At 52.3% G+C, this 27,054-nt stretch overlaps 10 protein-coding genes across 10 annotated transcripts; 5 read left to right on the top strand and 5 right to left on the bottom strand.

Moving 5' to 3' along the window:
* Positions 1 to 57: 57 nt before the first annotated feature.
* On the bottom strand, positions 58 to 2,796 carry bglG-2 (putative beta-glucosidase G; the record flags this gene model as incomplete). Its single annotated transcript, XM_037323315.1, has 2 exons — positions 58 to 1,999; positions 2,054 to 2,796. 2 exons carry the CDS (start codon positions 2,794 to 2,796, stop codon positions 58 to 60), a joined length of 2,685 nt encoding a protein of 894 aa, XP_037178284.1.
* Positions 2,797 to 5,685: 2,889 nt separating this feature from the next.
* Positions 5,686 to 6,777, bottom strand: CGCA056_v008066 (putative oxidoreductase; the record flags this gene model as incomplete). The annotated part of the gene is made up of 1 exon (XM_037323314.1): positions 5,686 to 6,777. The coding sequence occupies one exon, from the start codon at positions 6,775 to 6,777 to the stop codon at positions 5,686 to 5,688; it is 1,092 nt and encodes a 363-aa protein (XP_037178285.1).
* A 744-nt stretch (positions 6,778 to 7,521) lies between these two features.
* Positions 7,522 to 8,521, top strand: PXG3-1 (putative peroxygenase 3; the record flags this gene model as incomplete). Its single annotated transcript, XM_037323313.1, has 5 exons — positions 7,522 to 7,672; positions 7,726 to 7,814; positions 7,880 to 7,912; positions 7,964 to 8,327; positions 8,379 to 8,521. 5 exons carry the CDS (start codon positions 7,522 to 7,524, stop codon positions 8,519 to 8,521), a joined length of 780 nt encoding a protein of 259 aa, XP_037178282.1.
* A 952-nt stretch (positions 8,522 to 9,473) lies between these two features.
* CGCA056_v008064 (uncharacterized protein) lies at positions 9,474 to 10,580 on the bottom strand (the record flags this gene model as incomplete). Its single annotated transcript, XM_037323312.1, has 1 exon — positions 9,474 to 10,580. The coding sequence occupies one exon, from the start codon at positions 10,578 to 10,580 to the stop codon at positions 9,474 to 9,476; it is 1,107 nt and encodes a 368-aa protein (XP_037178283.1).
* Positions 10,581 to 14,250: 3,670 nt separating this feature from the next.
* Positions 14,251 to 14,871, top strand: CGCA056_v008063 (uncharacterized protein; the record flags this gene model as incomplete). The annotated part of the gene is made up of 3 exons (XM_037323311.1): positions 14,251 to 14,334; positions 14,405 to 14,811; positions 14,865 to 14,871. The coding sequence occupies 3 exons, from the start codon at positions 14,251 to 14,253 to the stop codon at positions 14,869 to 14,871; spliced, it is 498 nt and encodes a 165-aa protein (XP_037178280.1).
* Positions 14,872 to 15,235: 364 nt separating this feature from the next.
* CGCA056_v008062 (uncharacterized protein) lies at positions 15,236 to 16,234 on the bottom strand (the record flags this gene model as incomplete). Its single annotated transcript, XM_037323310.1, has 3 exons — positions 15,236 to 15,497; positions 15,598 to 16,080; positions 16,158 to 16,234. 3 exons carry the CDS (start codon positions 16,232 to 16,234, stop codon positions 15,236 to 15,238), a joined length of 822 nt encoding a protein of 273 aa, XP_037178281.1.
* A 994-nt stretch (positions 16,235 to 17,228) lies between these two features.
* Positions 17,229 to 18,626, bottom strand: ge1 (4-O-methyl-glucuronoyl methylesterase; the record flags this gene model as incomplete). Its single annotated transcript, XM_037323309.1, has 1 exon — positions 17,229 to 18,626. The coding sequence occupies one exon, from the start codon at positions 18,624 to 18,626 to the stop codon at positions 17,229 to 17,231; it is 1,398 nt and encodes a 465-aa protein (XP_037178278.1).
* Positions 18,627 to 21,220: 2,594 nt separating this feature from the next.
* Positions 21,221 to 21,597, top strand: CGCA056_v008060 (uncharacterized protein; the record flags this gene model as incomplete). Its single annotated transcript, XM_037323308.1, has 2 exons — positions 21,221 to 21,319; positions 21,382 to 21,597. 2 exons carry the CDS (start codon positions 21,221 to 21,223, stop codon positions 21,595 to 21,597), a joined length of 315 nt encoding a protein of 104 aa, XP_037178279.1.
* Positions 21,598 to 22,494: 897 nt separating this feature from the next.
* Positions 22,495 to 23,880, top strand: CGCA056_v008059 (uncharacterized protein; the record flags this gene model as incomplete). The annotated part of the gene is made up of 1 exon (XM_037323307.1): positions 22,495 to 23,880. The coding sequence occupies one exon, from the start codon at positions 22,495 to 22,497 to the stop codon at positions 23,878 to 23,880; it is 1,386 nt and encodes a 461-aa protein (XP_037177549.1).
* A 497-nt stretch (positions 23,881 to 24,377) lies between these two features.
* On the top strand, positions 24,378 to 25,736 carry CGCA056_v008058 (uncharacterized protein; the record flags this gene model as incomplete). Its single annotated transcript, XM_037323306.1, has 1 exon — positions 24,378 to 25,736. One exon carries the CDS (start codon positions 24,378 to 24,380, stop codon positions 25,734 to 25,736), a length of 1,359 nt encoding a protein of 452 aa, XP_037177548.1.
* Positions 25,737 to 27,054: the final 1,318 nt, after the last annotated feature.

Below are 27,054 nucleotides of genomic sequence, written 5' to 3'. Positions count from 1 at the left end.
CTCCTATACTCCTGCTTCGTTCGCTGCGAAGAAACCCACATTTCAAACCTCGAATTATTAACGAACAACATACTTCGCTGTAGTCTTTATATCGCGAGAACTGAACCCAACTCTAAATGCAATGGAGCCTTCGGGAACAACCCAACTCTGAGACCCAACGTCCCAGTAGCTAAGATCTCTGCGCAGAAGCTCAAATTCAACAGTTGCAGACTCCTTCGGTTGCAAGAAAATCTTTTCAAATCCTCGAAGAACCTGTACGGGAGTGCCTTTTGGGACTGTGTTTTGGGGCAATGACACGTAAAGCTGGGGTACCGTCGAGCCAGCAACATGCCCCGTATTAGTAACAAGGGCGGTAAGGCGTATCATAGGTTCCCAAAGTTCCGGGTTCCCGCCTGGGATATTAGGTGTAGATGGGTTCGGTGTAGCAGAAACGCTATGAACAAGTTGCCTTATCTTCAATGATGGCTGTAATTCGAAAGTGGTGTAACTCATGCCAAAGCCAAATTCATATAGTGGATCAATGCTTTTGGCGTCTAGATGCCGATAGTCGATATACAGGCCCTCCGTAAAATCGGCTTGCCATGCTGTGGGCGAGGATATCTCGGCCTCAGTAAGGTTAACGACTGGGATGTTGGTGTCGTTCGGGTTGGCGGCGATTGAATACGGCAGCTTTCCAGAAGGATTGACCTTCCCCCAGAGAACGTCGACGATGGAGTTACCAGACTCCTGTCCTGGAAGATGGGCTGCTAGGATGGCTGTGACGTTGGGGTTATCAGCCCATGGCAAGGTGTTGATGCCAGCCGAGTGTGTCACGACGACTGTGTTCGGGCATCGCCGGGCGACATTCTCAACAACCGGCGTCGAGTTCCAATCGGCCTCAATGTCTTTCCTATCGTAACCCTCAGAAGCAAACGTGTTGAGAAACACGAGACAAACATCTGGGATAGGGTACAAGCTGCTGAAGTCGCCTGCCGCTAGGACCTTGTTATTCAGGATGTATTGCACCCGCGCGCCGCTCTGACGAGCTTGAGCCTTGATCGCTTCGAGAGGCGAAACCAGATATGTGTGCCGGCCCGTCCCAGAACCACCGCCGATTGAGAGTGTGCCAACCTCAAACCCAGCGCCAAAGACAAGCCCGTCGGCCGGGTCTGCCGCATCATTACCGAAGACGCCAATGTTGGAGGGTTGCTTCAATGGAAGGGTGCCGTTAACGTTCTTTAGCAAGACAGCGGCTTCGGCACCCAGCTTGCGAATAATCTTGGAGTGATCGCTTCTAACATCGCGGCTCGGTGGCGGCCCAAATGGGATCAAGTGAAGAAGATTCGATTGCGCTGCGATGGTGAATATGATGGATGGGTCAACCGTCGGGTAGCCGGCGCTATCCTGTCCAAACAGATAGTACTGTGTCATGATGCGTTTAATCATCTCGTCAAGACGGTCTTCAGTGACAGAACCGTCGCTGATCATTTTCGTGATGTTGGGTCCCCAGTAGGTTTCGCCCGTGAAAGTCTCGGCTTGGCCGATCGGTCCCGGCATGTTCATATCCAAGCCACCATTGATCGATTCCGGTCCCGAGTGAGTCGCGAACCAATCGCTCTGCACATATCCCTTGAAGGCGAGTTCATCCTTGAGAATTCCGTTCAGAAGCTTGGAGTTCTCACAGGCGTAGGTCTGGTTGAGCCTATTGTAACTACACATAACTGTAGCAACGCCCGCGCGGATAGAATCGGCGAATGGCCATAGATACAGCTCATGCAAGGTGCGGTCATCGATATTGGAAGAGATTGCTGCGATTTCAGTGCCGTTTTCCAGCCAGGAATTAGTTCGTTGAGTTTCTTGTTCATTGCCGATGAAGTGTTTTGCGCACGCCTGCACGCCAGCATCTTGCATGCCTTTGATGGTGAGACTCATAGCAACTCCAGTGAGGTATGGATCGACAGAAAAGCCCTCCCAATTGCGTCCACCGAGTTGGTTCCGGCCCAGTGGTCCAGCCACTGGTCTAAGTCAAATGTTAGCGCCCTGTTATTCACCATGGAAAGACTGCAAAACTCACCCGAGTCCAACGTGGACGCCCTTGTCCCGAAACTCCTCACCTAACGCCTTTCCACGCTTGTAAATTAAATCCTTGTCCCAGCTAGCGGCCGTTGTCAGGCCGGCCGGGAACACGCTAACAAGATCGGCGCGATTCAGCGCCGTGGGCCCATCGAGCAGGCAGAGGCCGCGGAAGCCGACGCGCTCGATCGGCGGGATGTTACCAATGCAGCCGCCGACCTCAAGACCGATACGACCAGTAACTATTCGGGTCTTTTCGGTAAGGTTGAGACGCGCCGTAAAAGCTGCGGCCTTGGAGGCCGCCGAATCCCAGTTCCGGACGGGTGAAGGTGAAGCAGGGGATTGCGGTGGTTGGCGGGCTGGCCAGCGCCCGCTGCCGGCGCCGTATTGCCTGCTGGCATACCAAACCGAGATTAGGATGAGGCCCGTGAGGTACAACACGGCTCTGGTCCATGATTGGCGACAGCGGCTCGTACATTGTGGCGGAGGGAGGTTGACAAATTGCTGTTTCGCAGGATGGTAATGGTGCGGCTGCTGCTGCTGCAGGATGTACTCTTGACTGCTGTGGCTGGCTTCCTTGGTGCTGCGGGTGAGGTTGCTAGTGGTGATTTGGCTCTCATCGGGCATCATGTCGGTCGAGAAGCTGCAGGAATGGCCATTCAAAAGGAAAGAGATCTTCACGTCTTCGGCAGCTCGGGGACGCAGCGCATTGATGTGCGTTGGCTCCCGGACGTTCGAGTCCATGGCGGCGGGTTCGCTTCTTGTCATGTCGTTCGTCACTGTCAACGTGGGTGCACAGTCTGGCGATGCTTTAACTCATGGATTGGACAGAGCGGCAAAACCGGGCGAACGAGAGATCAAGTTTCAAGAATCTGGGGTAGAAGGCCAGTTGACGTGAACGCTTTCTTTGGTGGACTGAGAGCCCGTGAGCTCGTCTCCGCCTGGTCCGGATAGGTGACCGTGTTCTTCAGCAGTGGAGGTGTTAGCGATTGAAAGTGAAGGTTTGCGGAAGGAAAAGAGGTTTGAGAAAATGGGAGAAAAGCAATGGCTTGAAGGACCGAACTCGGGGGGAACGCCGTAGGGCGGGCAGTCATTGCGTGACACTCGACTTACCAGACTTACCTTTTTGGGGAATATATTGGAGAAGCTCCCCTCAATGTGCCTGGTTCCTGGAGCGTTTTCGCTCTGAATGCCGGCGAATAGACCAATAGCGCCGTTGCGGAGTTTCGGGTTCGGATCCGACAGTTATTCAAGCACGTCATTGCTGATACACTGATCTACCCCTATGCACGTATTGATGTCTCTTAAGTGATGCGCTGAACTACCTCACGATCTTTCTAGCTTAAGAAATCGTGCTAAAGGACCTGAGCAAAAGAAAGTTGTACGCGCTCGATCTCACGCCGGTCCAATTACTATGCTTCTTTCAAGTCATATGATATATGTTGTACGCCGATGGCTTGTGAGGCTTTTCAGTTTTGTCTCGGGTAATACTCGGAACTCAGACACTTGTATGAGAAGACCCTAGAATATTCAGTTTATTGATGCGCAGAGAGTTCCCAATCGGGCAGTAAGATGGTCACTTGATTGAAGTTGGCTTATTACCTGGGCTAGGTGCGATGAACTTGGGCCCTGAATGCTCACCAAACACAACAACACATTATCGCAAGCAGACGCAATACTGCCTTGCTATTCTATTCTCTATTTTTAGCAGCCGTATTAGCAGCACAACATACTAAGAGCTCAACCCCCAATCTGGAGTTCTTTGAGGCTTGACGTCTCTCTCAACCTCAATGTGGGGCCGGAGCAAGATGCGGCGCCAGGGTCCGTTGAGCCACTCTTTCTCCGTGACTCATTTCCATCTCCACCACCGAACATGAGCAGGGTTAGGGCATTGGTCTAACATCCACAACTGGTCGGTTAGCTCAGTTGGTTAGAGCGTGGTACTAATACATCATCAGACGTATTGAGTAATGCCAAGGCCGGGAGTTCAAGCCTCCCACTGATCATACTCTTTTGCTGCTCGATGCTTTGATTGTTGTCAGCGTACGCTGTTCTCAAACCCCCTACTTGCTATCTTTAGACTCACTTTGCGACCAAATCCTCTTAGTATTGCGGACATCATCTAATTTCTTTTCGCCGTGGAACATGAAATCATTTATCTTTGCTGATGAGTTGAGTCACCTGCGCTGCTACAAGGAAACAATGCACCCACCGGACATTACGGCAGTACGTGCCGAGCTGTAGACAATTGCGAAGGCTAAATCGTTGTACGGAAAGCAGGTAGTTCACTCCTCTCGGCGTAGTTGTCTAGATCTAGACATTCTATGCGGAACCCAACGGTAATCATCTGAACTAGAAACACATGGCGAGGAAGGTACAAGGTTCCCATCGTACACGTTCTGTCCCTCAGGGCCATATGGCATGCATTTCTGGCAACCGTTACAGCGTTCTAGAAGTTCTAGAGAAGAGGCTTGAGACGATGAGAAGTCCGCAAAAGAATCATTTCGGGTTTTGCGAATTGCATTGATATTCTCATGACCGAAGGTATACAGAGGATCCTTGTCTTCGTCTATTCGCTTCAGCTTGTGCACATATGTCCTGATGTTTTCGTCGTTTAGGTTCTCCAAAGATTTCTTCTTTGGGAAACTAGCGAACGAGGTCAATGTAAACCGGCTATGTTCATAATTGAGATGAACTGACTTGGCCAATCGTTTCTATGATCACAGTTCCCGGCAGAAATATGCTTGAACACTGGTGTCCAAAAGCCTAAATTTGATTGGGCCCAGGTCTCAACTCCTCGATCAAATCTCAACGGTCGTGCAGGTCGGGTAAAGTCCCTGCCGTGAGCGCACTAACAGAGAAACATCAGGCAGATCCGAGCACCTCCCAATCACATGGTCGATGCACCTCTGTCGTGCGTCGCTCGCTCGGCCATTGCCAAGAGATGAACGTGTTTCTTGACAATACGCCGTGGCAACCCATCGGCAGGACGCCGGGTGCTTGCGGCTCGGGGACGCAGGGTGGTTTCGCTTTTCAAGTGAACTGCCATTAGCTACTTGACAGGAAGCCGTTGTCGCCGGCTGGTTTGAGCCCAAACACTGTCCAAGCGTTCGCCGCCCATCAATACCTCCCTTCAAATCACGGGAGTGCGTCAGAGATATTCTCGGAAGCTCGTGGGGAAATCCAGGCAGAAATGACAGGCTCGTCCCATGATGTGTGACAAGGAAGCCTCGTATGTCGCGTTGCGATGCCGGCCAGGTTCAGCGTTGAAATGATGAATCGCCGTTGTCAAGTGCCGCTATGGAAATACAAAGGCCACCTCTTGTCCTGTTCGTCATCATTCTGAATCGCTCTCAACCGAGTCTCGTCGCCTCGCCCTCGAATGAACGGTTTGGGAGCTAATGGGTACTTGGGTCGCTAAAACTTCATTGCTTAAGTTCTTCGGTCACCGATCAAGTTCCTTAATATGAGTAAGGTCCATGTGTCACTTTTGAGGATTGTTGCCAATGTTCATTTTCTTTCGTATACAAAATCGCAAGATAGTTTGACACGCTATGGGCAGAAACAGACACCTGTCGCTTGCTTTTAGTTCACAATCTCTTGCTCTCGCCACTGTCGTCAGTGCCGATTTGTTTACCCCTGCTGCCAGAGTGACGTGGTCTGGCCTTCGACGCTGACCTTATCAATAGCGATTACCTCCTCCTCGCTCAATCTCCAACCAAGCGCTTCAATAGCCTCTCTTGCCTGCTCAGCTCTACGGATGCCGACGACCGGAACAGCGCCTTTGCCGATGTTGTAGTTGAGAGCAACAGAAGCTGGGCTCTTTCCTCGCTTCTCTGCGATCTCTCGTAAGGTGGCGATGGTCGGCTCAATATCCTTCATATCGTAACTGCTGAAGCGGTACTCCTTAGGCGGTGGGTTCTCAGGTGTGTATTTCCCAGACAAGCGCCCTTGCCCGAGGGAAGAGTACGATTGGAAAATGATGTCGCTCGCCTGGCAATTTCTAATGCTACCAGTGATCTCGGGGTAACGACGAAGGATGCTGAATTCGCACTGGTTCGTAGCCAAAGGCACGTTGTTCTTCTTTAGCTCGTCTCGGATTTTGAAGACATCTTCACTGTCGTAGTTTGCAACGCCCACAGCTCGGGTGAGACCTTCCTTCACGCACTTGGCCATTCCTTCAGCAATGTTCGAGAAGCTCTGAGGATGTATAGGACCATGGACTAGGTAAATGTCGACAAAATCGAGGCGCAGGCGCTCCAAGCTGGCCTTCAAGCTCGTCACGGGTGCGTCGACGGGGTGGATGAAGTTCTCCGCTTTCATGGGCGTGCCGAAAAACTTCGTCTGCACCACGAAGTTATCGCGAGGAAGACTTTGCACAAGATCGCCGACGATCTTCTCACTTTCGTTGTTTCCGTACGCCTCCGCGGTGTCGATGAAGTTGATGCCCGCGTCGTAGAGGATCTGCCATGCCTCCTGGATTTTGATCCACTCGCTCTCGTCATAATGCCATGTCGGCTTGTCTGCCCACGGCCAGCCGCCAATGGAAAGATAAGAGGCTTTGACTGGCGGGAATGACAGGCGGTCTTTGGCAGTTGGACAGAAGCTTTGAGGCAGAACATTTTTGCCAGCCAACTTTGGATCGACTTCCTTTGGCTTGTTGGAATGGAACCCAGAGACCGAGGATAGGCCGGTGCTGAGTGCGGTCTGCAGTGCTTGATCCATTGTAATTGGCGTAGATAGATGTTATGAGGGAAAAATGAGCTTTGTGCTTGATTCGTAGTTGAGCAAAAATCGGGCTTTAGTCGATGGGCATTGCAAACTTTTTGATTGTTTTATCGCTTCGCCCAGTACGTCTGGCCATCTTATAGAAGCGGTTAGAGATAGTTTTCTTCTGTTCTCTTCAGCATGGAACGACACAATGTTTTCATCGTCGCAACAGATGCCTTTGAGGTCAGTTTAGCGTCATGCCACGATCTTCCCCAGGTTCACGAGCCCGATGGTCCACCTTTACCCAGATATTTTCTTCAGCCCACAAGCGATTAGGGAACTGAAGCTTGTCAACAGATTGGTTAACATATGTCATTATTACTGTCTTCCCTCTACACCATGTCCGCGTGAATCCACCACGACGATGCTGACAGCGGGGTGTTCTGCCCTCGATTGAAAGACGCGGCGACGCGATGTTGCATTCCTGTTCAGCCACATCGCGATACACAAAGCGCAGTTTGTGGCTTATTCCATCACATGCAAAATCAACACCAAGAGACCGTGTACCATTATGGCCCGATCGCCCAGTCTCAACAATTCGTGAAGAGACACTGACGTCACCATGAAGGGGTCATTGAATGTGAGACAGACACCAAGCAATCACATAGCTCCATAAAACCCGGCGTCGATCGCCTTTCTAATACCTCCGTTCTGAGTGGCTCTCACTACTTTCACACCATTTTGACACCCATCACCATTATGGCTACAGAAGGGCAAACGTACACCAATCTGAAGAAGGCCTCCAACATGCTTGGGGAGCCGGTGATCTCGTCCATCTCGGAGGTCCCAATTACCACCCAGCGGAAGCCGTTCCTGCAGCCCGAGGATGACCAGAGACTGTCCCACACTGGTAGACCATTCTCCCTTGCATTAGTAGAAAAGTGGAGTTAACCATCGTCAAAGGCACTGCTCGGGCCAACATCGCTGCGACGCACGATCGTCCGAACGGCACGACGGAGTATGATTGGAACAAAATCCATCGTCATCAAACTGTGAGTGATCTTTCCTCCGTGGCTTGTTTGAGATGGGACCTGGTAACTAATGGGCATGAATGCAGGTGTTGCAACAGCACTGCGAGTTCTTCGACCGTGTAAGTATTGCCATCTGTCTCATCAATTTCTGGTATTCTAATGTCTATTAGGACCAAGATGGTGTCATCTGGCCACTGGACACCTTTGTTGGATTCTACAAGCTTGGCTTTGGACTTATTCTCTCGACACTCTCGGTCTTCATCATTCACGGCAACTTCTCCTACCCTACAGTGCGCGGGTACCTACCCGATCCCTTCTTCCGCATCTTCATCGACAACATTCACAGGGATAAGCACGGAAGTGACAGCGGCGCGTATGACACTGAGGGCCGATTCAGCTCTCAAAAGTTCGAAGACATTTTTGCCAAGTATGCCGAGGGCAGGGACTACATGACCATTGGTGACATCTTTGCCATGCTCAAGGGCAACCGGGTGATTCTCGACCCTGTTGGCTGGGGAGGCGCATTCTTCGAATGTTAGTAACAATTCTGATTTACTCTTATAAGTGTCACTAATCCTAGGACAGGGATGGCCACTTATATTATGCTCTGGCCTGCCGATGGCCGAATCTGGAAAGAAGATGTCCGTGGAATTTACGACGGCAGCCTGTTCTACACTATTGCTGCCCGAAGATCCCAAAAGAAGGATGTCCAATCTAAACACAATTAGTGTATGGCATTATCTGATTGGTATATCAGGCATTGCTGTCTGGGATTATGTGATAACGCGCTTTGCATACTCATTACATACGCAGGCTACGTAGCAAGAGTTGATTTGAACGGGTATTGCACTGGATGAGAGCCCTTAATGTTTCCAAGGAGCTTTGCTGCTCCGTTGCGAAATAGAGGAAGTGTAGATAATCAGATACATTAAGACATCGGAGACACCATATCTCCATCACTGACATGTAAACTGGGCGATTATATTCTATTCTAGTCTAGTCACAATTCTGTTCATATGAAACTCTCACCCTTCGTATGGAAACAACTCGGTTCAATCGCATGTGTGACGGTATGTTAAGGGGATCGAATTGATCTGGATGGAAGTAGTGCATCCGTACAAAAGAAAAGCCCATTTTCAGGAATAAACCGTAAGCATTGAAGTCGTTTCCAAATCAAATTTAGCAATCATCCCATAATTTGGGCGAGAAATTCATTCAAGATGCCTACCCCGCGTCATATCAATGCACCAAAATCCCCCCCTCCCTCTCGGTCGCCGAAGCTTACTCGGCCGTGCGGAGTTCGTTGATCATTGTCGGCAGTGACTATTAATTAGCATCTCGCAACATCAATAACAACATGGTTTGGACGCGCCCGCCTCAGTTCCTGGTAACGGTTGAATTTGAGGATATCAACGAAAGCGTTCTAGTGCGTTATGCGTCCATCGTGAAGCTCATGACGCTAATTTGAAATTGTTCCAGCTTGCTGGCTTCCAAGCAGCCGCGGGCCATCGGTGAGAGCGCAGTGGGCTTGGTCATTGTCTGTTTTTGTCACTGTCGAGGAGTGAAGTTGGAGGATTTTTGAAGGTCATGACATCGTAAATTAAATAATCTGAGTCGGTATGTAAAATCTGTTTCTTTCTGATATAACCCCATGGTCCAAAACACCAAATCATAAGATCGTCAATAAATCGACTGTGAAGGAATCTCTGCCGCAGTCGCGGGGTCCTCCGTATAAGGATCAGTCGGATAGAACTCCATAATGATGTACCACTGAATCAAGGCAGCCATCAGAAAACCCAGTCCACCGGTCAAGAATAACGCCGCGATAGCCACAGCCGCAGTCTTTGCGAGAAGGGTAACAACGCCAACAGCCAGGAAAGCACCAGCGCCGACCAAATTCCAGAGTCCATTCTGCCAACTGGCATCGAAAGTCTTGGGGACGTACCACTTGTCCTGAGACAGGTAGATCATCAGAAAACCGGCGATCACGAATAGACCGCCACCGATGAGGAGAGGTGATGTTACGAAAATAATACCGGCGCTAGGGTGTGAGAGGTCGAGGACGCCCGGAATCCCAGAGACGGCGGAGACGGTGAAGGAAGACCCGGCAAGAAACTGAAGGATACCAGCTCGGAAGGCCAAGCTAGGCAAGAAGACAGTTCGAAGCTCGTACCAGTTGGCCCACCAAACCCATTCATCGCTGCCGAGTAGTGCTGGCTTGTACGCATCAGGCGCATCTTTCTTCGGGTCCAACACGCCACGGTCGACGTTGAATGCTGCCAGCAATCCCATGAGACCGCTCAAGGCGAATAGCGCGCCTCCCAAAGTCTTTGTTGTTTGAATACCAGCATCCTGTCCCGGGAAGTCCAGAGCAGGGCTCAATAAAGGGATGAGAGTGAAGATGCCGTTTAGGCAGAAGCAGATACTGCCGGCAATGAACACCATAGTTACGAGCCATCCCATGTCGCGGTACGGGTAAATAGTGAGCATGGCTCCTAGTCTCGAGAATCCACTGCGGTGTGATGATGCCGTCACTGAGAAGACATCCGCGTCCCGCTCCGGCTTTGCTGCTCTTTCCGCGTCACAGGCCGCTTTGTATGCCGCGTAGTCGATGTGATTGAACGTGCGATGCCAGACGGCGGACGCGAACCGCTCGTCGGCTGATCGTGTTGAAGGTGGATATCCGATGGAGCTGAGCGAAGGGTAAGGCGATACCCAAGGCTTGGGCATGCCTCCCGTCCCCGGAGCCCTCAGGTAGGACACCCGACGAGGGTTGTAAGCGTTCATGATGACTGAAGTTGATCGTCTTGTGATGAAGTGCCCTTTATTCCATTTTCTTTTTCTTGGCACGCCTTTGGTGAAGAATGCTGATCGTTCGGCTGTATCGACCGAACATCATCATGAAGAAGAGATGCGGGAACAGGTCCCTTATTTACGCCTCACGCATCCTTCGCCTGAACGTCATGATCCCTCATCGGGCTTCTAGCTTCGCACCATTTCCTGCAAGCCCAACCCCCCCAGTGGCCTGAGCATGAATGTTAGCCCACTTCGTTTCAGTGCGTGCGTATTGGAGGGAACAGACGACATACGGGGGACGCGCCGGAGGAGGACCCAAAGGTTCACGCCGTAGAGTGTGTTGGTTCTAGGCGATGGGACACCTGAACACTTGATCCCCATGTCGCTCTCGGCATGCACGGGCGGTATTTTCAGACGACGTGCGTCCCCGCGTCCCCTCTCTGCTCCCTGGCTGCCTGTCTGCCCAAGGGACGCCCGACTTCTCCACGACTGACCCTTCTCTGAGACACGCATTGCCTAGAGTCCGGTTGATAAGCTGTCGTCCAGAAGTTTAGGACAGAGGCTGAGGGAGGAGGGCCGACGGCAGGGATTGGCCGCGAGCGGCGAACTCTGTCCGGGTTTGAAACAAACCTTGGACCCCCCCTTCTTGATGGACCTACTGTCTCTCGCCAGCAGTAAATAGTAAATTGCATTGCTACTCCTGCGTCTGTATGCGCAGTTGGTCCGTGAAGTCACGCCGAGTTGGTCGCACCAAGGCCGAAGAAACTTCCCAGGCAAAGGTCCCCGACTAAGGCGGCGCATAGCATGCAACACAGCAACCAACAAACTGCGCCTTCTCCTCGAACGGCCTAGCGGCAAAGCGGAATAATTCTCACTAGCTCATATTTGGGCCAGCTAAGAGGCCAGTCTACCAGTCCGTTCCGGCGCCCGCGCATGTTTTGGTGTCGGCAGTACGCCGTTTAGTCTTTCGGCCGCCGCCTAGTGTCCGCAGCCCCTTGCAGGAAAGGGGGAGAATACAGGGGGAAATCCCACGTTCTTCTCCAGATCGCCAGATCGCCCTGGATCCAGTATTACCAGTCGCATTTCGATTGATCTTCGTCGAAGAAATCACGAACTGGCGCGATTTTGACTCTTGAAGTTGAGGCGGCGGTTGATTGAGGCCCAAATGTTAGTTCGCACTGAGGCTTCGCGTCATCCAAACAAGCCGCCCTCCTTATCCGAAGTGTCCCCAACTCTGACTTTGGCCCTCTAGTCTTTTCTTCACTTCCCTCTCGCTCTCGTGAATGAGGCTTCCTCCTCAATACTAGCTAACTCCCACCTGAGAAAATCCGGAGCCACCACAGTCCAGGAATGCCTAGCTTGTTTCCAACCCACATGTCGCCTCACGCTAGAACAAGCCGTGAGGGTACATTTTCCGCCAAAAATGATTTGTTTTGAGTTCGGACTTTTTAGCCACCTTGTACACGGATCCCTGTCTAGAACATCGGCCACCACAGCCGGCGCGCACACACGCACGTTAGGATCACAGGTTGGTGCCTGTGGCTCTCTTCCTCTTTCCCATGGCGACGAACCTTCCCCCGACTCATGCAAGACGGGCGCTGGCCAGAGTCTACTGCTTGCGAGCTTCTCGGTCTGATGTTTTTGTCAAATGCTCCCCTTCTTGCGCCCTCGGCCGCTTCCGCGACAGAGTGGAACGCTGGCTAACCGGCGCCGACGGGTAGCAGCTTAAACGCTCAGGGGCAACTCTGTCATCTCGGCTCCGGTCGATCACGAAAACGCAAAAGATAGCGAGAACGAAAAAAAAATGCATCGCGGGTAGTATTGTGCCGTTCTATTTGGCATAGGTGTCGTTAGCGAATTCATGTTGGCAGAGAAGCGGAATGCCTTGTCCAGCGCCAAGCTGCGTTGCCTCCCCGTTACGAAGATCTGCGCTTGGAGGATTATTTATGGAAACCCCAAGCCTCAAGCGCCAAGCGCCGCCAAGTACAGACTGAGCGCTGTTCGCATTGCTTGATCTGAGGCTCTCGAGGGAGTGTTCGTGAGAATCTGCTGCCCGTATCACGCCGCCAAGAGCACAGCCAAAGCGGGTAGACAGCCTTGGCGACCACGAAGAGGAAGAGAGCGGCGCCTCAACGCTGGGTTGACAAGGTTGGGTGGCCCTTTGATGAGACCAAAGGCACTTCAAGACAGGTCGGAAATCCAGCTTCTTGGTAGGGTGTCACTCGCTTTCCCAGGATGACTCAGGGACTACCACGCTGCGACAAGGGTGACCGCTGACCCGGCCCCCAAACTCTATGAGATCGCGATTGCACAAAGGTCTTGATGATCTGTGCCGGCGGACGCAGCCCAGGGGAGAGCCAACCAGATGGCATTGGTTCCTGGAGTCTAGATGAATTCAGGCATCTAACGGTCGCAGGCTGTAATTCTTCGACGCGCTAAGGATTTAAGAATGAAGCTTGGTTGTTAAGATTATTGGGTAAGATTATATGTTTACATCGATTTGGATTTTCGGTGCCTTGTTCCCGAGGGACCAGTCTGCAGGGTGGGCTGCTGAGTTCCCCCAATCATCTGGAGGGACGACCTTGTCCAGACGTCAAGCTTTCGTGAGGGCGGGAAGTGGGGAGGTTGCCAGCTGCATTGAGCGTTGAGCGAATAACCTTTGCCTTGAAAGTCAAGCAGGTATGTGCGCATGAGCAAACAAACCTGATTTCAGACGGTTACCTGACAAGTGTCTGTCAATTCCAGAGTCTTGGGCTTGACTCGGAATCCCATCCTCGCTTACGCTTAACGCCAAAGTCGAAAAAACAGGGCGGTATCAGGGCGTTCCATAGCATTGTGGTGAGGCTTAGACACGTAAGCTGCAATAACAGAAGACTTTCCTCCATGCTGATGGAACATGGCTTAGTCGCTCTTAAGATAATGTAAGAACCAGCCTATCGTTGAAGTGGCCTATCATTCGAATGGCTTCATTGACCCTCAAGGCTCAGACAATCGCAAACATTGTCCCAAACCAGGTGTCCACATGGGCTGATCCGACATTCAACGGCAGAAGCGGCACCGTAGAACTTTTGAGGGCAAACGGCTGAAGGGTGAAAAAAGCTTGCGGTCCGCTGTCTACCCGTTGGAAGCAGGAACTTGCCGCTTGTCATCCGAAGTTGACTGTTCGTCCTGGGGGAGAGGAAAAGTGGGACACCTTGAATCAGCCATCTCCTCGGGCTCACCACCAGGTCCTGAATCTCGTGAAAATGATTGTGGGTAGTTGGCGATTATGGGAATCTGCTCTGGAAGGACGCGGTAAGTGTTAGCCAGCAACCGGAATGGTTTCAATCGAACAATTCACTGTCAGCTTTGGCGTGAGGCCTGACAAAGGAGGTCACGAGGCGTGAAAAGAATTGAGATTAGGCATCAACAATCACCAACCACCGCGCCTTCCCTTTTGTCTGCTATTCCTCTGCGCGTCGATATTTACTCTCCTTCACAAATCTCCTGACCAAGTGCCTTCTCGAAAAACACCAACACTCTCACAAACACAAACTCAACGCTTTGCTTCCACCACTGTATCGCTACTACCAGTCAAAGTTCTTGCAGGCGGCACGAAAGATATGGTAGAAAGACACGTTTTGTAAAACCCCCCCTGGCAATTTGAACAAGTGCCGAAACCATGGACCGAAAAGTCGCAAACAAGAAGAAGACCCGAGAAGTCGCGACGATGGACTGGCCTAAGATGCCTGGCCACTACCCCAAGGTCAGCTCGAGCTGAGACAAGCTTCTCTTCTTACTCGTACCTCCTGAGCTGACAGAAGGTTTTGCTTCAGGGAAAGACGGCCAGCTTCGATCTGTCAGAGATGCAAAAGACCGCGAACTCAACTGCCAAGATGCAGGCGCCGCCGGCGCCCCCTTCGCCCACAGTCACGATTGGTGACAAAGTCAACGAGCTCCTGCAATGGCGCGAGGTCGTTGACCAAAAGCTTGATGAAATCAACTTCAAGCTCGATCATCTGCTCAACGAGACGCTAAAGTCGCGCGAACTCGAGAGTCAGGAGACAGCGATGGGCACGAAGCTCGGAAACGCTTGTTTCCGCCTCGACAGTCACCACGAGACCATCCAGAGCATCAGCCAAAGCCTCGCGGCGGCGAATAGCCAGGTCCATCGCCTGACGAACGAGCTTCGAAGTATCAAGGAAGCAAATGAAGTGACTGTGACTTTCAAGTCTACCCGACCGTAAGTGGCGTCCCAACAGTTGATCGAAGCATCCAGACTAATGCCCTTATCAGACAGTAGAATCGAGATGGATTAATGTTTGGATTTTGGCACAAAAAGGAGCACAGCACAGGAGTTGTAAGGGAGAAGTCTGTTTATTTTGACTTGCAAGCGTTTTGGCATTCTGTTTTGTCAGGTTGCACGGATGGTTTGCCCCAGCGTAGGGTCCTGTCACGAAATTCGCCATTGGGTGTTTCCTGCGACAGGGTTTGCATAGAGAGCGGTGGAGATCATTGTTGGTTCGGTCTGACCTGGTTTGGGAGCATTCATCTTCAGACTTCAGGGCACATAGTTTGATCTGTCTAGTAGTGGGTCGCAGCGAAGAGAATGCCGTTCGCGTCAAGAAGGATAGACATTTTGTTAAAACATGGAGTCTGTACCAGAACTATCTTTGCCTTGCAAACCAGATCGACGCTCCAATGAGGGGGACGATCAGGCTTGCCATTTTGAGGCCAGTCTTCTTCCACGAAGCGAACAGGTCCATTGTCGCCAGCCTTTGGAACTCTGCGGTGTCATTAACTCTGGGGTAGGGGACGTCCGGAATGTCTTTGCCAATGAAGGGGCAAAGCTTGTCCCAGCCCAGGCCATCCTCCAATCTGACCACAAGAAGCTTCTCGGGAGGAATCAACTCCTTGACAGCTTTGTTACTGTGTGGCAGGTTAGCCTTCCGACACCTGACAGCCGAATTCCGAATAATTGACGGCGATCACGTCCGCGCGCGCGAACGATTGGCGAGAATAAACTTACTGCGCGTTGTACAGCTCGACACACTCGTCCAGCTCCCTCTTCTTATCTCCACCCATGTAGCCTCGGTAGAGGACTCGTTGGAAGCTGTGGCCGAGCTGGGTCAGGTAGTAGGTGTAGGCGTCGAACATGCCAATCAGCCGCACGGAGGGCGTCGTGAAGAAGGTCGCCATTGGCTGGAAGGTCTTGGCCACGGAGCGCCGCCATGCCTCGGGGTCCCGCTCGGTCAGGACGAACTTGGCGTTCGGGTATGCCGCCACGAGCTCGGGGAGGAACCACGCGGGCACGTCGGTGACGCTGTCGTAGTCCCCGAACCACTTGTCAAAGTCCTCTCGGGCGAACTTCTTGCCCTCGCCCAGGGATCCGGCACGGACCGCGTCGTCCATCATGCGGATGTGCGACACGCCATTTTTGAAGACTTCGACTTGGTGGTACGGTTTGTATCCGAGGATCTTCAGGGCATGGTAAAATCCGTTGGTTGCGTTTCTAGAAACGACATTGTCAGATCGTTGGGATGCATTGGGGGCCGTCCCACTTGTTAGTTATGGCATGGGGTTGCGTACCGTCCGAAACTGAGTAGGATGACCTCCTTCTCCAGAGGGTTTGGGTGAACTGGTTGGCGGTCGATGAATCTAGACATCTTTGTCCCTTGCTAGTCTTCAATTGCGTGATTGCAGGCAAAGATGTCGTGATCGAGGAAGCGCGATGGTAGATATTATCAACGGGTGCAGCTCCCGGAGGCGACAGTGTATCTCGGAAACCGCCTCGTTGCTGCTTACCTCCGGCCATTCTCGATGCACGACGTGGTCGACATATCACATACCCCGCGGCTGATCCCCAGCGCTTATGCGGTGAACAACGCACACCGCGGGCCGGGGGAATCGTTCCGCTTGGTATATCGAACCACTCATGCAGTCCTCGTGGGTCGTGATGTAATGTTGAATATGTCATGTTGCATTATCTACGAGGGCTGCTGCAACCAACGTGCCGCGAGTTGTGGGGCGCGGAATAGTTTTAGGTCAACAGAAGCGACTATTCGCAGACATTGTACGAGCTTCACACGACGGCGAAGGGTACTTGCATGAGAAATGCTACACATATCCACAATTAGATGTAAAATGAACACGCGGGATTACAAAGATTTGTAGGTACGGAAATCAAGAAATATCCGAAGGCCGAGACTATGAAGAAAAGACTCCGCTTCGCTCGCGTCGCGAGCTCAACAGACTTTGCGGATTGGTAGACTAGATTCTTTCTCAGTTGCTCAAACCCCTGTAACTAGATACCAGTTTCTCTGTAGCGAGACTACAGTATCCAGATGATTTATTGGCTTCTCTTCACATGATGAGAAGCAGAAATGTTATGATCGGAATGAACATGGTAACAAAGACCCAGGCAATTATTTTCCTTGAAATTTGCCTTTGTCTTACGAATAATGAAAAGACTAAAACTGCAAAATGAGTGTATGGATCAACCTATCATAAGGATTGACGCTCCCACTGGCACTTGTCGTCCTACAGCGAATGAACGAACTCAATTAACCAAATTCCATAGCTGAGCATTTAATTCCAACCATCCTTCTTTCTTTTCTGAATGAGTGTTCCAAATTAGCCTTGTGGTTGCCCTGAACTTTCCTAAGACAGGGCCGGCACCGCCCAGGGCGACCAACTGTCAACATTGAAGTTATTGTATGTTTGATCGGTCCGGTAGACACTTGTCGAGCCGCCAGACTGCTTCAAGAGGAACTTCTTGATGAACGCAGTCAACTCGCTCTGCTGCGAGCTCGGGAAGCTGCAGTGCGCGTGATTTCCAACCTGGCTGTAGCCGAAGGTATCAAGAGACCCCAGGGCTTGCCACTGCTTCCTAGCCCCTCCCATGCAGCCATACGTGCTCATCGTTCCCAACCACTCGTAGTCGGGGTTCTCCATGATGTAAACCGGTCTGGGTGCAATTAGACCAGCCAGCATGTGGTGGTCAAAGGGCAGCTGGTTGACGTTACTCGTGTACTGGTTGAAGTTGGGGCTGAACCATGGGTTCTCGGTAACGATCTGTTTGGCGTCTTGGACCGAGAATCCGTTGCGGTTCTGCCAGTCGGCGATGCGCCAGCATCCCGCACCGCCCGCACCGGACTCCTGGGGCAAGGTAAGCGCGACGCGGGAGTCGAAGGCGCCGGCGACGAAAGCTCCCTTGCCGTTGCGGGAACAGCCGGTCACTCCCAGATGCGTTGGGTCGATTCCGACGGATGGGGTAAGCTCAAGCGCGTCGATGATTCGGGAGACGGCCCATGACCAAGCCATCAAGGCGCCCGCGCTGTGTCCGCTGCCGTAGAGGTCGTAGAACTTGCCCTTGCCGCGAGAGCCGCCGCCTTGCTGCTGGGCGATCTCGTCATTGTTGAAAGTGATTGTGCCTACCGTGGATGGGACGGGGATGCTGGCGGCGCCGTAGGCGATGATGGCAGGGACGCTGTTGCCACTCGGCTTGGAGATGGTCACGGCGAAAGATATGGACTTTCCACCGTCCGAGACATTGATAGTGAGCTTGTTTCCCGAGTAAGATGCGGTCACGGATTGCGGCTTGGGGGGCAACGTCCCAAGCTCCAAGCGCTGAAGCTGTGAACTTATCTCGGCCTGTCGGCAGCTCCAGTCGGCTTTGGTCGTGACCTTGCCTCCGTCCTGGAAAGTAAAGGGGTCCGGCAAGACCGAAGTGGATGCGCCGAGCCCGTTAGGTAGAGCGGGGCAAACAGTTCCACCTCCCCCCGGCGCAGTGGAGGTACTGGTGACGGGGCTACCCGTGGAGGTAGTCGAGGTCTGCAGGGTGGTCGAGGGGGGCTGCGGCACCGGGGAGGGCGTCAGGGGGGGACTTCCGGGAACGCACTGTGAGTACCAGTCGTTTGTGTAGCGACAAAGATAGCCGGTGATGCAGGTTGTTCCGCCAGTGTGCCCAATTCCACCACATTGAGCCCATGCTCCCTGTTGCGCAACTGCGTGTGCGCTTAGAACGACGACTGCCGCCGCGATTTGAAGATATTTCATGTCTTATTTCTTCGGGGTTTGAGGTACAACAGCCGATCAATCAATTGTGAACAACCTCGCGAGATTGCGAACTAATTTCTTCATTTCTTGGGACTTTTTATACCCACGTCCGCTTGTCGCCAAGGCAAACTTTTCACGATAATGATCAGAAGAAGAACGGAATGTCAACTTTAGCGTACCAAACATTTGCCCACCCCGAATAGGACTTGGGCTGAAAAGCAGTGCTACATTCTATCATTGGGACATCCAGCTTGTTGCGTTGCATTGAACCGATCGCGTGGTCTTCCGGGAAAACAGCATTTCAGGCTGAATGGAACAGTCTGTCTTGATAGTGCCCCAACACTCCAAATGCGGATATATCCATGGTAGAATGGTGTCATCTGGGCAAATTCAGCTTTCAATTTTACCTTCTGCAACAACTGAGCCTTTGAGTTGAGATGTGTATGTGGTAGGCAACGCTCCAGATGTTGGGTGGCATGATCAATTGATATGCGCCAAGTAGACCTCAGGCAAGACTTGGGACCTGACTCATCCTTATTAAACTTGGTTGGCTGATGACTTTGAGGAGGTGCGCCCTGGCAATATGTAGGCCTTTGACACTGGACGCCCACCCAACTGTGAGTTCCCGACCGAGGGCTTTGTTGTTTATGCCGCACGCAGTAATTCTCGGTATGGAGCGTCCCACAAGTTTGGATGCGCCGACCTCACAACCGCTGATGGCTCGGACGAGCGGCTGTGCAATTGACGCGCAACTGCCAGCTTGTATTTGAATTTTGAAAAACAAGGTTGCAAGGCCACCAGTATGTCAAGAACTTGCTCATGGGCTCCCCGCATATTCCCAAAAAACGTCCGAAATTCCCAAGAAACGTCCGGCAATCAGTCTGACGCCTAGCATGTCTTTTGCCAACACGGCAGTGACGGCAGTCTGAGTTCAGCGGTCCGGCCAAAAGGCAATGATCCCAATTAAGTGACTCTGGGTAGAGTCTTGCTTTCGGACACGACCCACATAAGTGTGCGGTTGCTTCAATGTTCTTATGCGGAACATACAGTTAAGCCATCATAAGATGTCATTCTAGTCGAGCTCTAGTCGGAGCAAGCCATGAGGTGGAATACGGATATCGTGACTAGACTAGAGCGTAGGTAGGTTTAGAGGAACTTCGTCCCGAGTTGACTTTCACTTAGAGTCATCATCAGAGCAACCAAAAGGCCAGTGTAGGCAGGTGGTATCTCTACAAGTAGAGTTTACGGAGTAGTCCACTAGCATGTGTAGAGTTAATTCAGCAATTCGGATAAGTTGCCTTGTATTTCTTCCGTAATGTGGCGCTTAGGGATTAGGAATTCTGGTAACCGGCCCCTAAGCCCTAAGTCAGCCTGGAGATGTTTTAGGGGGTGGCTGTTTAATCCGGAACAGGAGTTGATGGAGCTCGGGCACGGCACCTCCGGAAAGGGTGAAGTTAAGCATGTTCATCCGACGTTAAGGTCGCCCCGTCAGCATTATGCCGAATTTGCTTGCGGCTCTGTCGCCAGTGACATCTCATGCCACTGAACTTCCTACCTATGATGGCATGAATCGCAGGTCGAAGCGGTTGTGGACCTGCCCGAAATTTGGATCTGCGCCTTTGGAAGGAAGATGCCGATGGCTGGAGTGGGGCCATTCCGAGTCCCGAACCAACATGGCGCGGTCTTCCTCGTCGCCTTTCGATCACCTGGTGTTGAGTTGAACTATCACCTCTTCAAGTGGTTTTGAAACCTTTGAACAGTTTAATTTCATCCAGCCTATTCAACAGCTAGATGAACACATTAAAAGAAAATGCTGTGTTCACTGACTATTTTCCTATCAAGCAACATATGAAACTGGAAACCCCTATGTTCCGCCTCTGCGCTCCCCGCAAACCACTAAAAAGGTCGGACGATTCATGCGCTAACCCACAACTCCACAACTTCTATTATTTTGGGCTTCCCGATAGACATCAACCTAGTCTCGGCACGGGAATGTGGGAGAATCTACCCGAAGGGCCGAAGGCGATGGGCACTTTGACACATCAGTCAACAATCATCCGAGTTGTCAAACTAGCACTACATGCAACCTCGATCGGGCCGCGATGACGAATCAGACGTTGTCGGTTCCTGGACAGTAATCTGTTTAGCGTCCTTTAGAACAAAGCTTGGCACCACATTGGTATGCGAATTGTTCCGTAGTCCATAGTGAGCCCACCGCTTTTGGCTGAGACTGCGGGGATCGTGGGCTAGCACAGCCCTGCCGGGCTCCTCGCGGGCTGTGTTCCGGGTGTGTGTGTCAGTGTTCCATCCGGAGATGATTTCCCAAAAGTCATCGTCCCCGTAGATGCGCAGGTTTACAGCACGGGTAAGGTTGGCGATGGGGGCAACGGCATGAGGTGGGAGGAGAAAACAACGTCACAAGAAGAGAAAACATATGACGGTCAAGTTTCTATAAAGCAGTCGAAGATTCTCCTCCTCCAGACGATTTTTTCTTCATCAACTCAAACAACTCAGTCAACAGTCACTCATTCGCTACCAACTCACAAACCACCACACTCTTTCAAACCAACAACCACTCTTTTACCACATTCAAAATGAAGTCCGCCGTCATCTTCTCCGCCGTCGCCCTCTTCGGCGCTGTCTTCGCTGCTCCCCTCGAGTCTTCTAACGAGGCTTCCAACCTCTTCGCTCGCGTAAGTGACACCCGGTCTCGATTTCACATCATCCAGATTTGCTGACAAGTCTGCTCCAACAGAAGCTCTGCGTCTCTGAGGACGGCATTGCCTGCTACTACGACAACAACCAGTGCTACTGGCACGACTGCTCTGACTGCAGCTGCGAGGACGTCTACAACGGCGCCAAGCTGATCCGCCGCGACTGCACCGACGCAAAGGACGCCGCCATCTGCCCCAACGTCCCCGACCCCAAGGCTCCTCAGACTCCCACTCCCAACCCCAACCCCAAGGCTTAGGGCAATGAGTCTGTTTTGATGGAATCGGTTTGGGAACTTTCGACTAGTTGAAAGTGGGGGTTTTATTTTTGTCTGTTGATAATCAATAATACCTGAATTAAAAAGATTCTCGCAAATCCCCATGGAAGCTTTCATCCCGGCTTTTGGTGCCAATGGTCTGTGATCAGGCGGCGTTGACCCAACGTGAAGTCTTGTACTCCAACTAATTATAAAGGAGACCGCCTCATTTTCCTATGTCTGCGTGGCTAAATTACCTGTGTAGTTAATTATTTCTACTGAAGACGGTAACGGAAGGAATGATGATGTGATAACGACGGCGACGACGGTAATGGCAGCGACAACGACAACAAGGTAGAGCATGCTATTACAGGAAAAGTGGGTGCTTTAGCAAAGGAAAAAATAGGCGGTCTGTTACTAAATGAGTACGGAAAGCAATTTCTAGCTGCCGGGGCACCTTACTGACCTCTAAGCCTTTCTAAGTCTTTCTAAGGAAATGACAGATGCGATTGTTACGAACCTATATAGCTTGTCTTTCGAGTTCCGCCAGCCTTGTTGGTACACACACTCTAACAGAGAGGGGTTGTTGTGATGATGATGATCTGTGAGTTTGGCGCGGCAGGCATTCGGGTTAAACAATCACAGCTCAAGTCAAAAGTCCCAACCAGATTAGATAGAGAGGACCTGCTGCCTAGCTGTGCCGCTCGAAACTGGGACTAGCGTCGTCGACACAATATCGCAATCTAAAAATCACAAATCGGATTAGGCAGGCAGGCCTAATCGAGTCCGAGCTCCGCTGTTTGAATTGTCTACTTAAGTAGGGACTTAAGCTTCATTGTTCCGACGCCTTTATTTCAACCACGGACGCTTGCATACCAAATCCCGGCATACCACCCCGTCATGGCAAAACTGACTCAGCTCCCCACAGAGCTGCTGCAAAAGATTCTCTCAAATTTCCTAAACATCAACCACCATGTCGCTTACTTGGTCCTTCCCCTGTTCGAGCCTAACGCCGCCGACTTTGCCACTTTGAAAGCGGCTTCACGAACGTGTCGGGTCCTTCGCGACGCCGCTGAACCGCTCATCTGGAGACACCTCTGCCTGACGCAGCCCCGGCGACAGGGCCACCCGACGACGCGGCAGTTGATCGGCCTGATCCGGCTCTGGCACAATCGACCCGAGCTCGCAGGCCACGTCCACACGCTCTACTTCTCCAGCGATGACCTGCCCTTCGGCCCTCAAGTGATCGACGAGGACGACATCGCGTTTTTGTCGCAGGTTCTGCAGGAATTCGGCTTCCAACTGTCGCAGCCTTGGGTGCAGGTTCCGGGACAGACACCCGAAACACAGCCGTGGCATACAGCGTTCAACAACCTCAGCTTCATCACGGCGCTGATAGTCCTCATGGCCCAGAATGTCAGAACGCTCGACCTCTTCGTCGGCGGCGACTTCTTCAGATACATGCCCAGCCCAGGAGAGACGTCCGCCCGCCTGGAGCTCTTGAACCGTTTCCGGTGCCACTCGACCACCGGCGAGTCCATGGCCAGCATGAACCCTCTCCTCCGGCTTGCTCCCAACCTCAAGAAGCTCCAAGTCTGGCGTGCTCTCCTCGGTCACGACGAAGACTTAGACTGGAGCGGCTTCACGTCGCTGCAGCTCACGGACGCCGACGCGAGTGAAGCGGCGATTGCTAACGTCGCCAGGTCCTGTCGTGGGCTGCGGGAGTTCACCTTCTCGCCAGACAAAGGCCACGCCCCGAACGAAACCATGGCGGCGCTTTTATCGCATGCTAGTACCCTTCGAAAGCTCGACATAAACTTCGGGGCGGAGGGGCAAGAAGATGGCCTCTGCGTTGGCTCGGTTGCAGCCTTCACCAGCCTCGAAGAACTTGGGATCTCAGTACGGGAGATGGGGTGGGATGAAGAATGCACCCTGCACATGTTACCAAGAAGTCTGAGGTCCCTCGAAATTCACGGATACCCTAGAGACGACGAATGCCGCCAAGAGATTGAGTGGCTGGCGGGCGCAGTTGAAGCGGGGACCTATCCCAACCTCAAAGAGGTCTGGTTATCGGGCTGGGAGTGCGACACCGATCATCCGGGGCCGTGTTGGGGCACTTATGTCGACGAGAATAATCCGTTCAGAGAGGGCGTCGACCAGCACGGGTCCGATTGGGAGTACGATAGTGACGAAGAGGAGGACGGATGCGATGGCGGAAGGACGGTTACCGAGCTTCGAGCGATCCTCCTGGAGGCGGGTGTTTCCTGCAAGATTAGACCGCCGTGAGACAATACAGACCCGAAGGTTCGACTAACAGTTCCTAACTCAGCATGTTGCATAGCTGTTCTCATAGCGGTTTTCCTGGAGTGTGACGGAAATGGTATGCATTTGTGTTTGTCCATGTAGGCTGATCAAGACTTTTGGAAAGCGGCAACGTGGAAGCTCCTTGAAAACATCACCCGGTACTCGGGCTCTCATTGATTGACGTGTTGAACATAAGTATGTTCACAGCCAAAGCGTGATGACTGGACTCCAACAACTCAAGGAGGCCGTGCAATTGGTGGTGAGAGCAACGAAGAGGACAAAGAAGCTGGTTCGAAAGTTCAAGTATTGGTGGTATTTAGTTTCGCCAAGAGAATCAAATTCCGCTGCGATTTGTTCCAACGAAAACAATTGATTCGAGAGAGTTCCCCAAGATCCGCGCAAGAGATACACCTACCTCTATTTCAGATTTCCAGACAACTCTGGTTCTCAACCGCGGCGTTGGAGGATAAGTTGATGATATGTTACGCCCAAACGACGAAGATGTCGAAGACGCCCAGAAAAGCACAACTAGATCGAGAAGCTCTTTGGGAGACTTGCCGCCAGAGCTGATCACGGAAATATTGAGTGCAGCAGACGACGCCACCACTATCAGCGGCCTTGCTCGCACATGTCGAGGCCTAGCACGCATCGCCAACTGCGCTCTCTACCGCGCTTCTTTCCGAGGGACAGATCCAACTAGTTGGGCCATTGACCGCGACCGTTTTGATACTCTCACGCAGATATTGACGCATCGGTCCACGCCGAGATGGGCCATCCACCCTCAGGACCTGAGAGCACATCTCGTAGGAGCGTTAAGAACTGGCAGCTTCAGAATCGCTGATGCCCTCCTTAACGCGGGGGCAGAAATACTCTACAGCGCCGGCTCGAGGCCAGAATTACGCAGCGAAGAAGTTGCAATACGGACAAGCGGATCTCACGGGCACCTCGGATCCCTCGCCCTCGCCGCTCGCAGCCGCTACCACCTGACCTTTTGGTACAGACCCACCAAGCCGTATACGTCCGAAGCTGAGTATTGGAGATGGAAGAAACGGACGATGATGAAGATCCTCGCGCGAATGAGGATTGATGTTTCACGGAGGCATATGAAATATCCCACACTCTCCTTCGATGGATACCGCAGAGAGCTCGACATCGCGCTCATCGAAGCTGCAAACGCAGATGCCCACTCGATCGAGATGATGGAGTTTCTCCTCGCCACAGGAGCAAACATCAATGCTGAGATGAACGATCAGTACGTCGGCCAGGTCTGGCGGAACGCTTTGGACGATGAAGTTCCTAGCTTGTTCCGCGCCAAGGTCGAATTTCTCATGGAGCGCGGTATCAATACGAACAGAGTGTGGTCTTGGCAGGGGCCTCTGACGCCCGCAGAGTTCTTTCTGAAGAAGCTGCATTGGAGCTGCCTCTTTTCGACAGACACATCTTTCATCGATCGGGCCCTCTGGATGATGGACTTATTGGAGGGTTGGTGCTGCTTGGAATGGCCACTTGCTTCTTTTGAAGCTTTCAACACATGCGAGACGGCTGCGCAGGGGAGCGAGTTGGCTGGTCTCGAGATGGGTGCAGCACGTGAGCTGGAGTTGATATTGGATGACACGGAGGATTCTTTGAAGCCGCTACAGACGGCGTTGAAGCAGCATCTCAGCCGAAAGTTGCTCAAGAAGCCCTTGGTGACTTTGAGGGAAGATCAAGGTTCCGAAATCATTGATGACCATGCTAGCAAGCAAGGTTTTGTTGACATGGAGTGTCTGCCGGAAGCAATATTGCGACTGGAAGACTTGCGCGAGGAATGGCTAGCTGAAAGCTGCTCGGAGATGTGAAAAGTAAGCAAATGTTCGAGCCATTATGAAGCCTGGCTCTGTCATTTCAAAGTCGCAGGGCCCAGCAGAAGTTGTCCAAATCACATTTTAATCGTTCAATCTTCGCATGCAGTCCTTGAAGCAAGATCAAGACCGTGATGTAGCTGTGTCGACCCCAAACACAGGCCACGACTCGAGAAGCTCGCACTAGCTTGCCCGAACGAGCCATGTGGATTCCCATTCGCGACACGTCATTGGCGAGGAGGCCATGTGGAAGCAGCTGCAGAGTCGGGATAAAGCCTCCAGGCGCATGAAATACCTCCACATTGCACGCGTGGTATTCATTACTTTTTGAGGGGGACGGCTGGGCGGTGTGTTTGGTTCAATGTGAATGATCATAGGGAAACCCTGAGGCATTTTGCACACGCGACTTCAGACTCGCCTGCAGAGTGGTCGACCGGATGTTTGGTTTCTCATAAGCCGTGCGTGCTGTCCATTGCGGGTTGTGTTTGAACAGTGAGGCTCCACAATGACTCGCAAGCGATGTTTCCACTGCTTGTGTTCCCATTGGCTGGACAGTGCGCGGAAGGATGCAGTGGCGTCGCGCCGGGCGGGCATGCGCGCTTCACTGCTGCAGGTGAGATTGATGGTTGAGACGAGATGCATGTGGAGGCGTTGTGGTGCAGGACGGGATTGTATCGTATGCATCATGGATCCTGAGGGAAGCCAAGGTTGAAGCTATTCGCAAAGTTCAGTTCAGGATCGCGGACAACAGAACAAAAAGTTCGAGGTGGATGAACGTCGGCCGAGTTGTATGACGTAAGGACGCTTTCTCGCCGTCATTGATTGGGCAGCTGCGTCGGGCTGTTCGGGCGAATGACCCCGGGCGGCACGGGTGGTGATAAAGGCTGCCGCTGACTGACAGGCGACAGGGGTTTGGTACAAGGAACCCGGTCATCTCCTCGCGACTTCAACGGGAACGGCATAGCGGGATCCATGGATCTCTCTCCCACACCGATTACACATCAAATTTCCACACCTGCACCTGCACCTGCGAGAGGGAATGGGACCCAACAAGATCCCGTCCGTCCCGCCAACGCCCGCCTGCCCGCCCACCATGTCAAAGTCCGCAGTCCGCTTCGAGGCCGCCGCCGCCCCCGATCTTTTCCAGAGCGACCTCGCACACTTTGCGCTGCTTGCTGACGCCGGCTGACGGAGGAAATACGACCTTTTGTTTCCCCAAAGAGAAACCTGCCTGTCGCACACCGCCGACACAGATCCGACATCACATCTCGATAAAGGACAGACAAAAAAAAGAGCACGATAAAACCACACACAC

The sequence above is a fragment of the Colletotrichum aenigma genome, assembly GCF_013390185.1.
Source record: "Colletotrichum aenigma strain Cg56 chromosome Unknown KSG_Cg56_contig05, whole genome shotgun sequence".
In the NCBI taxonomy this organism is placed as follows: domain Eukaryota; kingdom Fungi; phylum Ascomycota; class Sordariomycetes; order Glomerellales; family Glomerellaceae; genus Colletotrichum; species Colletotrichum aenigma.
The sequence above is the reverse complement of the archived record's forward strand: the minus strand, read 5'-3'. Positions and strand labels throughout refer to the sequence as shown.